Source organism: Papaver somniferum, unplaced genomic scaffold (assembly GCF_003573695.1).
Source record: "Papaver somniferum cultivar HN1 unplaced genomic scaffold, ASM357369v1 unplaced-scaffold_6443, whole genome shotgun sequence".
Taxonomy (NCBI): Eukaryota; Viridiplantae; Streptophyta; class Magnoliopsida; order Ranunculales; family Papaveraceae; genus Papaver; species Papaver somniferum.
This window is the reverse complement of record NW_020649242.1, coordinates 2,566-14,495: the sequence shown is the minus strand read 5'-3', so window position 1 is coordinate 14,495 and position 11,930 is coordinate 2,566. Positions and strand designations below refer to the sequence as shown.

General features: G+C 36.1%; 2 protein-coding genes across 2 annotated transcripts; both read left to right on the top strand.

The window, feature by feature from the left end:
• The first annotated feature begins 314 nt into the window (after positions 1 to 314).
• LOC113343615 (protein unc-13 homolog) lies at positions 315 to 4,150 on the top strand. Its single transcript, XM_026587740.1, has 5 exons — positions 315 to 430; positions 941 to 1,012; positions 2,689 to 2,806; positions 3,310 to 3,488; positions 3,995 to 4,150. The coding sequence occupies exons 3-5, from the start codon at positions 2,722 to 2,724 to the stop codon at positions 4,088 to 4,090; spliced, it is 360 nt and encodes a 119-aa protein (XP_026443525.1). The 5' UTR covers positions 315 to 430; positions 941 to 1,012; positions 2,689 to 2,721; the 3' UTR covers positions 4,091 to 4,150.
• A 685-nt stretch (positions 4,151 to 4,835) lies between these two features.
• Positions 4,836 to 7,846, top strand: LOC113343614 (serine/threonine-protein kinase TIO-like). Its single transcript, XM_026587739.1, has 6 exons — positions 4,836 to 5,000; positions 5,076 to 5,309; positions 5,916 to 6,059; positions 6,171 to 6,251; positions 6,676 to 6,864; positions 7,423 to 7,846. The coding sequence occupies exons 1-6, from the start codon at positions 4,971 to 4,973 to the stop codon at positions 7,666 to 7,668; spliced, it is 924 nt and encodes a 307-aa protein (XP_026443524.1). The 5' UTR covers positions 4,836 to 4,970; the 3' UTR covers positions 7,669 to 7,846.
• Positions 7,847 to 11,930: the final 4,084 nt, after the last annotated feature.

The following is an 11,930-nucleotide window of genomic DNA, read 5'->3' as shown; positions in this document are numbered from 1 at the left end:
AATATTATTTCTATTTTTAGGTCATTGTCTTTATCTCCCTGTTTTCCACCCTATAGTTGTGTAGGTTTTACTCTTTCTAGCTTTTTATGTATCCATGGCTTGATTTTCATTTTGTCCGTCCTTCACATTGACGACATTTAGGCTAACTCTTCTACAACTCCTTTGGATGTTTCTTCTTGTTGTTGCTTCACTTATTTTTTTGTTGTACATCCTTTCTTTGTACGGGTCACAATGTCAGGATCTGTTAGGTTTTGTCTCACAAAAGTTGTCAGATTTTGGCTTCATATGGTTCATATGTTTGAATTGACAACTTTGGGTATCTTTGTACTTTTTTCAGCTTGAAACTATATCTGGGACACTAGTGTTACGTTGGGTGAATTCACAACTTGGAAGAATATTATCATGGGTTGAACGTGCTATTCAACAAGAGGTAATATCTGAACTTTTTATGAAATATGTATATTACTTTTTTTCCATGCAACTATATCACTCAGGTTACAGACCAATATTCTAAGAGGGGTTTGCTTAAAAGAAGCAGCTCTTGGTCCTTGAAGGGAGAGTGCCCCAATATAACTTGGGTTCCTATGACTGGCTTAGTGCCCTTGAGACCACGATTTTCTGATGGTGGGATGTAAAAAGTCCTCTAGTTCAAGGATGTAAAGCAACTGTTTGTTTGATTTATTATAGAACTTGGGTTTTCTGTCTTAGTGGATAAACGCTTCGCTTAAAAATTGAGAGCACACATGAGTTTGATAACTACGGACAGACCAACTGAATCCATCTCAGCTTCAACTCGTAAGGAAGGTCTTTGTGACTTTAAGATATAATTGAAATTTATACCTTGAATTCGTCTTTTATATGAGTTGATGGTTCTATTCTCTCGCCTAATGAATCATTCTGGTTTGATGCCACATTAATGGTTGTGAAATATTGTGTGCAGGCATGGAATCCGATATCGGCTCAACAACGACATGGGAGTTCAATTGTTGAAGTTTACCGGATTGTGGAAGAGGTATGCATGTTTGTTACGCTTGTTTTAGCATCTCCGTAAGACATATTTCTGCTTTTTAATTATATTTAAGGTCACTACTCCTGTTTCTCCGTGATCCTGAATTGCGTTTATTATTTCACGTTATTGATATTACTACTAAATAGTTCTCTACATCCCAATCTTGTTACACATACGTGTAAATTCATCATTTTAGCAGCTCTAACGCTAACCTCTACTTCCCAACGTTCCTACACATCCCTTGGTGCGTCAAACTCTTAACCATATATCACTAACCCAATTGACCTAGTTCTTTGATAAAAAAAAGAAGCATGAAAATCATGACTACAGTGCAAAAATTAACTGCGTGAAATTTCCTACACATGTGGCAAAATGTATATTCAAATCAGAAGATGTGTGGGGTAAACCACTTTCTAAGAATTCCTCAGTTTCCCTACAGTCCACCACCAGTGGATTGTCCGCATGTGTAATGTCGTGGGCATACACTAACAGTATCTTTTATGCAACTTTTGCTTGTTTAAGGCCTCTTGCCCGCTGATTACAACCTCTTATTATATTTGCTGCACATAATCCAACGATGAACATATATCTGATTGCACTCATATCGCTTCCTACTTGATCAAGACTATGTACGAATTATCTTTTAAAGAGGTCAGAAGAAAATAATAACTATGAAGTAAAATGAGCAGAGGCATGACATTTGCATCAGCAAAAGAGATTAGCGGTCACCTGATGCTTATTCTTTTCCCTTCTTGTTGTTACTGAAGTATTTGCCTTAGAAGCTATGTGTACGTTGCTCTGTGCAAGCTTGTTCTGGTTTAAGATTGACTCCCACCCTCCATTTCTTTTTGTTTTTCCGTTTTGAAAAGTCCAGGAGACATCATTTGTTATTGACAACTATAGTAAAGTAGGGTCTTTCCACATTTCACTTGTTTTCTTAAGGCAACCTAGACTTTTATTTATAAGATTTACCAGCCAACGTGGTTGAAAGCCATATCGGAATAGGCTTCCATATCACAACATCTTGGAAAAAATGAACTAATTTAATGCAGAATTAGGGAATTAATTTGATATGTTTCCATCTTCCATCAGTTACGCAAGAACCATCAAAATCCTGACTTTGGATCTTTAAAATAAGGCTTTGGGGGAATCGCCTCTCAGACCTGACATATGAAAGCTTCAGGTTCACACTGACCCGACTGCGTAGATCTTTCTTCTTCATCATCATTCACATTAACAGTAACAACAGCATAAGTAATCTTCTGAAATGATTTCTTAGAATATAATCCACACTTAGCCTTTAGGAGAACCCACTTTCTAAATCGTCTTTGTTTAATTTGGTCCCACCATAAAGAATACATTTTAATCATACAAAATGAAGGGTCATTCTGAAAACTTATTTAACGTACTAATTGAATGCACATTTTGTTGGGGAATTGGACAGTTATTATTTTAGAACATCTGTAATTGGAATACAGGACAAGTGAAGTGGGATGGGGGAGGTTGAAATTGTAATATTAATCCCGATGATCTTTATCCATTGGGATGTTTTTATGTTTCATCATTTTTTTCCCCTTTCATGTGTTACTTTTTTTATTGATTGAACCGATTAAAAACTTATGTGTGGAACAGGACAAAATGATGGATGCATTAACGCCATATGTTATATTCAATTGCAGACAGTTGATCAATTTTTTGCTCTCAAAGTTCCAATGAGATCTGGGGAACTGAATAGCCTATTGAATGGAATTGATAATGCCTTTCAAGTTTATACAAATCATGTTGTCGACAAGCTAGGTAAGCACTGAGTATGACCTCTCTTCATTTATTAATTGTTAAGTTACTAATAGTCTGTTTTCTATTAGCTGAAAACTACTATATTGATGATGTGCCCACAGCTTTTGGTAGATCTTGGGTGTATATAGGTCATGAAGAGATACGGTGGACCTCATGTGTAATGATGCGAAGGTCCTAGAACCACATTTTTACAAATTGTATTGCATGTGTAACTCTACTAGTATGTAACATGTAGTACTTGCTATTAGCCTTTGCTACTGATTGTCTTTACTCATCAGTGATAATAAGTGTTTCTGCACCATTCTCAGTTTTGAGCTGATGGGACGTGTCACATTGCTTCCCTGGCAAATTCTGTAGGTTTCCTTAGATGTCAAACCTCCACAGAAAACTCCTACTCTAAATTTGCATCACTTCTATTACAAGCATTACTAAGTTTTAATTTTCTGTGTTGATTTCTATAATCTTCTGATTCGGGATTGACAAATTTATCTGGGCTGTTGCAGTTAGCAAAGAAGATCTCATACCACCTGTGCCTATTCTCACACGATACAAAAAAGAAAGTGGAATTAAGGCATTTGTGAAAAAAGAAAGTGTTGACCCAAGGCTGCCTGATGAGAGACGGAGCAGTCAAATTAACGACCTAACAACACCAAAACTCTGTGTTCGACTGAATACTCTTTTTGTAAGTTTAGCTTCCTCTATGCTGTCAAGTTACACCAGAAATTACCTCTTCATTAATGATAAATAGTTTTCAGTCAATAGCTATATTACATCTAGGTGTATTACAAGCCTCAAGTTGATTGCCGTACATTACTGACTGGACTCTCAAGTCTTAATTGGTAGAGGATTAGTTTTATACATGTGGTATCAATAATTCACCAGAAGTACCTGCGATATGCGAATGTTTCTCATTATAATCAGGTCTGCAGATAACAGAAGATGTAACACTCTAGTTTGATATGAACCTAGTTTCTCAAAACAGGTTAGTTAATAGGTTCTGCTGCTTACCAACTATTTTAGTGGTTGGGTTCTGCTCCGAAACTATCAAATGCTCATGGACTTCAAAAATTATATAATCAACTAACTTGTACATGATTAGAGTAGTTCATTGACTTTGAGTTCATACTTTTAAAATGTACCGTTCCTCGTTTACATCTTTTGATATTGAATACTATGTGTCACCCACAGTACGCAATTAGTCAATTGAACAACTTGGAAGATAGCATTCAACAACGGTGGACAAAGAAAAAGCCTCGCGAAAATTTGAATATCAGTATGTCTTAAACTTAAGAAATGTTTGTTTTCTTCTTTCATTATCTTCTTCCTTCCATTTTCAGTCATTATTATAAGTTTATTGACAGCAGAATGTAAATAAATAAACTGTTAACTTAGACTCATGCAGTGTAAAAGAAAATGTGTTGCAGAATATCTTGATGGTATAATATATATGTTTTATAGTATATGCAATCAAGCTTCTATGGCTATTCTCCCCAAAATATTCAGCACATTTTTGTAAAATGTCATAGCTTGATTAGAGAAAGAATAGATCCCCTTCTTACATCTGCGAGTATCCAAGAAAGATAGAATAGTCTGGTGAGTGACAATCCTAGAGTCAAATAACAGATCACCCCAGTTACTTTCTAGCATTGCTAGAACTGATTAGGTAGTAAGTAGTAACAGAGTTTCATAATTTCGGCTTTAAAGTATTTCGAAGCAGTAAACAGTTACATACGTGCTCGTAAATTAATAATCATCCCTGACCACAATTTTCTCAGCAAGAACCACCTAAAACAAGGTGCCTACTAGGCTTCCAAATATCAGAATGAACATGCTCTAAGGTCTAAGTACTGACCATCTAGTTGAACTTCAAAAGTAGTTATAATGTTTAATGGTTCAAAAGTAGTTCTGCTGCACATTATGAATAGGAATATATTGTAAAACTGGGAAAAATTCATTCCCTATAGGCCAAATTGAAAAAAAGTGATAGTAACTATTTTCCAGAAACAGAGGTAGTATGAGATTTCTCCATGGGGGCGGATGTCCAACTGGTGATACTACCTAGAAGGCGGAATATAGGGAATCAGAGACTGAAGTTAGATCTCAGAAAGAGAACTTGTACCTTCAATCCTCAATCCATATAGGCGAAATATGGATTGAGGCAAACATGCCCAAGTATGTTCAAGTTCTCCTAGAGGTTGTATCTTCAATCCTCTGAATATAAAGCAGTTTGCTTCATCGGTGCTGGTTACTGATACATCCACTTTTGCAGGTAGGAGTGCCTGATCGTATTCTTAAGTGCTTGGATTATGTTAAGTCAAGAGATTTAGGAAAACCTGTAGCTTTTTTGGCAAAGATGGCAAGTGTTCGTCCCCTTGCACTTCATCTTCTAGGGAAAGGTCTGTTGGATCCAGGGAACGTGAGGAAATTGCTCAACAGTTCAAACCCAAGGGAGGTTGTTTTGGATATTCTGATGATAATTTCAGACTTAGCTCGGATGGATAAGGTGAGAATCTCACACTGCTGCTTGATGAGTTCATCTAAGGGTGTCAATTATAGCTGTTTACCTAGACCTAATCGAAGAGAAGTGAGACGCATTCTTTGCTTCGGGTACTAAATATATTGATTTTTGGGGAACAAGTACTACCAAAATACTAAAATCATATCCATAGTTATTATAACCTGTTTCGGTTTTGGGTTATTTGGTATCAGGACAGGTAGTAACCAGAATGATTAGAGATGCCGATTTCCTTTCTACTTAGATTTTTGATATTTTTGGCCTCTCAGTATTAAATTATAGAATATTAACGACGTCACCAGAATAACCACAGGAACCTTCTGGTTCGACTTATCTCAATACTGGACTAAGAACTCCTACGAGCTGCAACGAACATATTTAACAGGTTGCAATTCTTGGTAGTTAGACCAAACTGGAATGTGAACTGTTGACACCTTCAGTATGTGATGTGGTGATTGAATAATGCAAGTACACTCTTATTCTTTTGGTTATCAACCGGTTAAATTTGTTTGCTTTGCCAAGTTTTAACTCTCTCCCTACTTCCTTGCCTATTTATTTTATTTTTTGCATTTTAAATAGTATAATGGTTTGCAGGATTTGTATGAACACCTTAATAGGGCAGATCTCTTGGAGTCCATGAAGACATTCCTTAGCCATGAAGATCCAAATGTACGTGCAAAAACTTGCAGTGCTATAGGGAACATGTGTCGGCATAGCCCTTACTTTTATAGCTCACTGGTAAGGACGTAATCCATGTGGTATTATATTTTATTGCATGACATGGTTTTGTTGCTCTAAAAGATCCAATTTTCTGTGCACTTCGTGTTATTCATGTATTCCATTTTTCAGGCAAGTCAACATATCATCAGTCTCCTTATAGATCGCTGTGCTGATCCAGACAAACGTACCAGAAAATATGCTTGTTTTGCTGTAAGATTATTCCCAATCTTATATTCATATCTTTTATCTGTCTGATGATTCCAGAATGAGATGTTGGAAGAGCATTCTTCTCATGTCCAAATATAAGTTCATCTGTTTAATTCTAGTTCTGTAAGAATATTTCCTGCAATTCTCTTCTGTGGGTACCATATCAAGTAGAATAAGCTAATTCAAATTTGACTGTAAGACCAATAGTAGCATATCCTTTTCGCTTGGGTATCAATGGATAAAGTGGATAGAAGGCCTTTGTTTCAGTTTGATAAGATTATGGATATAAATTGCATTCTGGTAAATGTAATTTTGACGGCAGCGAATGTGGCTAATCACTTCCTCTATCTAATGTATCTAATATTGTGGTTTCATTATCTTCTACACCCGCAAATTCTTCTTATTTAGTGTTCTTATCTGTCTCCAGATTGGTAATGCCGCATATCACAATGACCTGTTGTATGAAGAACTTAGGAGATCCATACCTCTACTTACTAGTCTGCTGGTTTCGTCAGAGGAAGATAAAACGAGAGCAAATGCAGCTGGTGCACTGAGCAATCTTGTCCGCAACTCTAATAGGCTTTGTGAAGATATAATCTCGAAAGGAGCCATGCAGGTTTGTCAGATCCGTACACATTCCTTGTTGATGCCTTTGTTTGTGATACATATGCTAAACATGCTTCCTCTCTAGGGGGGACAAACCTTCAGATCTTTCTAGAAGTTTTTTTTCTTAATCCTTCAATCTAAAGCTAATTTAACCTCAAAATCAAAACCAAAACCAAAAGACAACTCTCTCAGAACCATTAATTAAACTAGCTTTCAGTGCGTTAAAAGTTTACGAATGGGCTTGTTTGGTATATACACGGAGAGAAGGATAAAAAAAAAAATCGCAAAAGAATTAGTGTTGTTGATCATCTACATATGGACCCCGTCGAACTGGATGGCGCTAGAAAACAGTGGCACATCTGAGAAGAAGTTGAAATTAGTGTTGTGGATCATCTACAAACAGTGGTACAACTGATTCCCACCGGAAAATAGACTTAGTTTAGGAATAAGTACAAGTTTCCAAGTATCCAACTGAAACATAGACTTAGTATCTATGATTTCCTTCTTGTCATTTTTAAGTACCTAAGGCTGTTTGATTGTGGTAATTATTTTTCTTTTGCCTTTACAGGCTCTGCTGAAGTTGGTTGCCGACTGTTCCACCGTAGCTTTGAGCCCGAGTAGAAAGGATGCAGTAAATGAATCACCATTGAAGATTGCTCTATTTTCATTGGCAAAAATGTGTTCCTACTCACCTTGTAGGCAGTTTGTCCGTTCTTCAGAACTGTTGCCCATTATTGGACGTCTTAAACAATCCCCAGATGAAACTGTTGCCAATTATGTGTCCATTATAATCAAAAAAATTGCAGAAGCCTGACAAGATATCTACATTTTGATCCGTGTACGCACACTCATGCAATAAGAAAAGTTTATTTATGTAATTATATTCTATAATGTATATAGTAAATTTTGCTGTTTATTTTGTACACCTTGTTCTTATTTTTCTGAAGAATCAGATTAATCACGAGCACCTTAGAGTGTGTTGTTTGGTGGTATGCAGTCATATTAACAGAAGGAATCTAATTTACCGTTTTTTAAGGTTCTCGGGGAAATCAATCATTTTCAATCATCCACCATATTTACCTTCTATTTCGCATGATTTTTAAAGGAATACCAATATTAGCGGGGATATTATTTGAACGATCCAACGGTTAGGATCTGTTATAATTGTCCTATATGAGATGGTATCACTCCGCTAATAATGGTATCTCCCTATTGATGGTGTATTTTTGATAAAGGGTAAAACAATAATTTTGGGTGACTTTTTAGATCAGGTAAAATGGTAATTTTATACTGCAAGGGAAAAACAGTCATTTTATAATTTAACGAGAAAAGTCTTTCGTCAAATTTGGGGTCAGGGGTGAAATGGTCATTTTATGGAAGGTCGAGCGAAAAAGAGCAAAAATGTCATTTTGGGATTCCTCTCGATGTTTCCCTCAATACTTAATTGTCAAAATGTTTTAGTGGTATAATTCTCAACTGAACTCCTAAAAACATAAAATTCTTTAATTTTATTCAATTTCATGAGAAGACGTCAATTCATGTGAAGGCATGAATTTCTCTATTTTTGCTCAATTTGCAGTGAAGCATAGTATCTTGATTCTTATTGGTCGAAGGCTGGCTTGCCCAAGCATGGAGTGAAGACTTCCTATGATTGGTTGCAATAAAACCCTAATCATGGTCGAGAAACAAACAAAATTGTAATTAAGATTAGCCGTGACTGCTAGTCACGGATTGGTTTCAACCATCCAACTTGATAGGCCTCTCACCTTCCATGATCGACAATCAGGTCTCATGGAGTTGGCATGTCACCCCTCTTTTACTTCGGCCACTCATAACGCTCGAAGCTGACCTGACGTGCTCATGGTGACTGATCAATCAAAATCTCTAACTTGGTTGGATATCTATAACCTGCAGCCAACTTGGTTGGCCTCCCAATTCACATGTCTGGCCAATCATATCTCTTCAATTTGGTCGGCCATCTCTCCTTCCCTTCCGACCAATCATATCTCTTCAACTTGGTCGGACAACATCCAAAGATCACCCAAGGTTGGCCGACCAGCTGGGAGCAATTGGTAAAGAATTTAATCTCTATGCCAAAATTTTCGTATGGATGTCTAGTATAACATACTAAAAAATCACATCAATCGGATGGACGAGCTAAAAGATAGAGCTTAAAGAGCGAGCTAGGTCATGGCTGAAAACTGGAAGAATTCCTCCTGAGTTTTTACTGTCGGGTTGTTTTCACCTCCTAAACGAGCTCAAAACCTAAATATTCTCGCGCAATGTCCTATATTATACTTCCCATAATTGATAGGAAATTTTATTCTGATCAGAATGGTGGGGTCAACCATCAAATCTGAGTTCGTATGAAGAATCTACAATAGTTTTAGTGAATGGTCTCATATCTGAATTTTCTGACTACGAAATTCCACGAATCTACAACTGTTTTTTGTCTTATATCTAAATCTTCGTACATTCTATTCACTATTTCATTCAAGAGGTGTGTTAATGTGATTATGAGACCATATGTCCTGCTACATATGCGTGCACTCATATATCTATTGGATATTTAAGGCAAAGGATGCTATAAGCGCGAGCAAAACTTGATCGAGGCGTGAACATGTCACCGTCCTTAAGAATATATTTCTCCCCTCAAGCTGCAACATGGTTTAACGACGTCTATTCCCCAGGATTCAACGATCACAATCAGGTAAGAGTGCATATTTTAATACTGGATTTTTTGTGAAAAATAAGAAATCATTTTACTGTAAACACAATGTTCATACACCGCAAGTATAAACATAAGACATTTCAGTATGGTAAAAAGAAAAGATAACTGACAATTAAACAGAGATATATTATTTATCTGGCAACTCATAAACCCCAATGTATATATAGAGCTTGAACAAATGTTTTTATAGATATATATAAAACCCCCTCATCCTCTAATCTATTTTTGATTAACAGTATCCACAATATATATACACCATTACCCTAATCAGTAATTGTCACAAGAATTTTGGTGGAAGAAATCTCATATATTTTAGGAAAGTTAACTAAGAATATATAATTTGGGGTTACTTTTCATCTTACAAGAACTTGAAAGAAACCAGCCGTCTAAAATATTTTCTGTCAAAAACTTTAGTTGCAGCAAGAAATAGTTTGAAGAAGCAAGATTGATCGAAGGGTTAAAGCTTTGTATCGTTTGGAGGATCATCTTCTTGCCACAAATCAAGTAAATTTTCTATCCCTTATAACGTTTATGGATTAAGTTAATAGAGTACGTCTACTCTTTTTGTGAAGTTTAAGTTTTTTCTTTTAACAAACCAGGGATGTGAGCAAGCCTTGGGTTTACATCCTTTTCTTCTGAATATTTTAGGAATTTGTCCCTATTAATTCTGACGTGCACTGTTGTTCCTTCTATTAGTATTTTGATCAATATTTTCTACCTTGTACGAATTTAGTGGTGAGTCTGGTTTCATACAGTTAATAGTATATATATTAGTTTCAGTTAGATCTGGATATGGATCCGTCTCGATGTGTATTTCTAAGTTACTAAGTTTCATGTTGGTCCAAGTGAAGAGAAGTCAACAATCATTTTTTTTAGTGTCAATTGATCTAAATAATGTATTAGTTGGAATTGGCTAACCTTAACGTTAACTAAGTCTATGGAATAAAGTGTTGTACAGAGTACATGTTATTTCAGTTATGAGGTCAATTAACTTCCACAGTCGTATTCTTGTTAGAATCCAGTCTAATGTGCATGAATAATTTAATTGATTCATTTTTCTTGATTAGTGGTGTGTACATGAGTTATGTAATATAGGTAAGAGGACTTATAGTTCTAATAGTGCTCCGTACAATGAAAATATTACTGACAATCTTGGTTCTAGAGTTTAAAGATCCAAGGGGATGGATTGTATTTTTCTGAGAAAATGTCGTGATCAGACGGGTGTGTGGTATAATAGTTATGGTAGCGCTATGTGACGGTGCATAGCGATATGTAATTGGATGTCGTGGTTGGCTCGACTCTCGTGAATTAAATTGCGACGACCGAGAGGTCACATAGTATTCCATGGTGTTATTGGATGGGAGAGTCGATGCGAACACTTATTTACCTAATGCACGGTTGGTCAATTAAGTGAACCTGTAAAACGACAAATGTGAATTTTATAGCTCGATTAAGGAGTTTAACTAGAATATCGTAGTGACTAAGCTAATAAGAGAGTGAGACGTTCTAGCTTCTGTGTAGTTTACATGGGTGTTTGGGACCTTACACTGTCTTTCATTTTCGAGAAACTTCTATTTATTTCACAAATGTTGAAGCACTGTTTTGACTATGACACCTATATGCATAAGTTTTATTTAAAAGGGTTATTTTCTATTTGTTTCGTTCCTTCAAATACTATTTTAACCTTTTGAATTAATCTATCGATATTATAAGCATGCGAAAGTCTACTTTTAATTAGGGTCTGACCCAACTTAATATTTTTCAGGAAACCTTGACCTCGGAGTATTGATGGTGGTTTTTAGTTCAGGGGTAAAATTGTAAAACCTTGTATTTAATGCGTCGTCATTCTGCAAAGAAGATTGAACCATTTAAAATTGATGAGTGCCCAAGCCTCTTTACTTACATATGTATTGAGCAATTCAACATATTTATATGAAATTTATTCATAATGGTGTGTGTAGCAGCAACCCCGAATATTCTGTATATTTCTGAGTATTTATTTTATGCCATGTTCCCCAGTTGAACTCTTAATACTGACATGACATGACGACTAATGCTCGCTCCCAGCCGAGTAGCATGAATCTCCCGAAGTGTCAGGATTAAGATGCGTGTGGAAGTACTCAATCAGAGGCACGCAAAGTTATGCTTCCCTTTGATATTAAATTAGTGATTTTTTGTATCAATATGCAAAATTCACCCAAAAGTGATTGATTTTGCGGCAACCCGCAAAATTCAGTTCTTTATCCTAATTTATCAATTTGCAAAAAGTTAAGTTTTTGCGCCCTGCACAATATCTCGAACCCAATTGGTCGAGACCAAACCTAGGTAAGCTAGGAAATTAATCC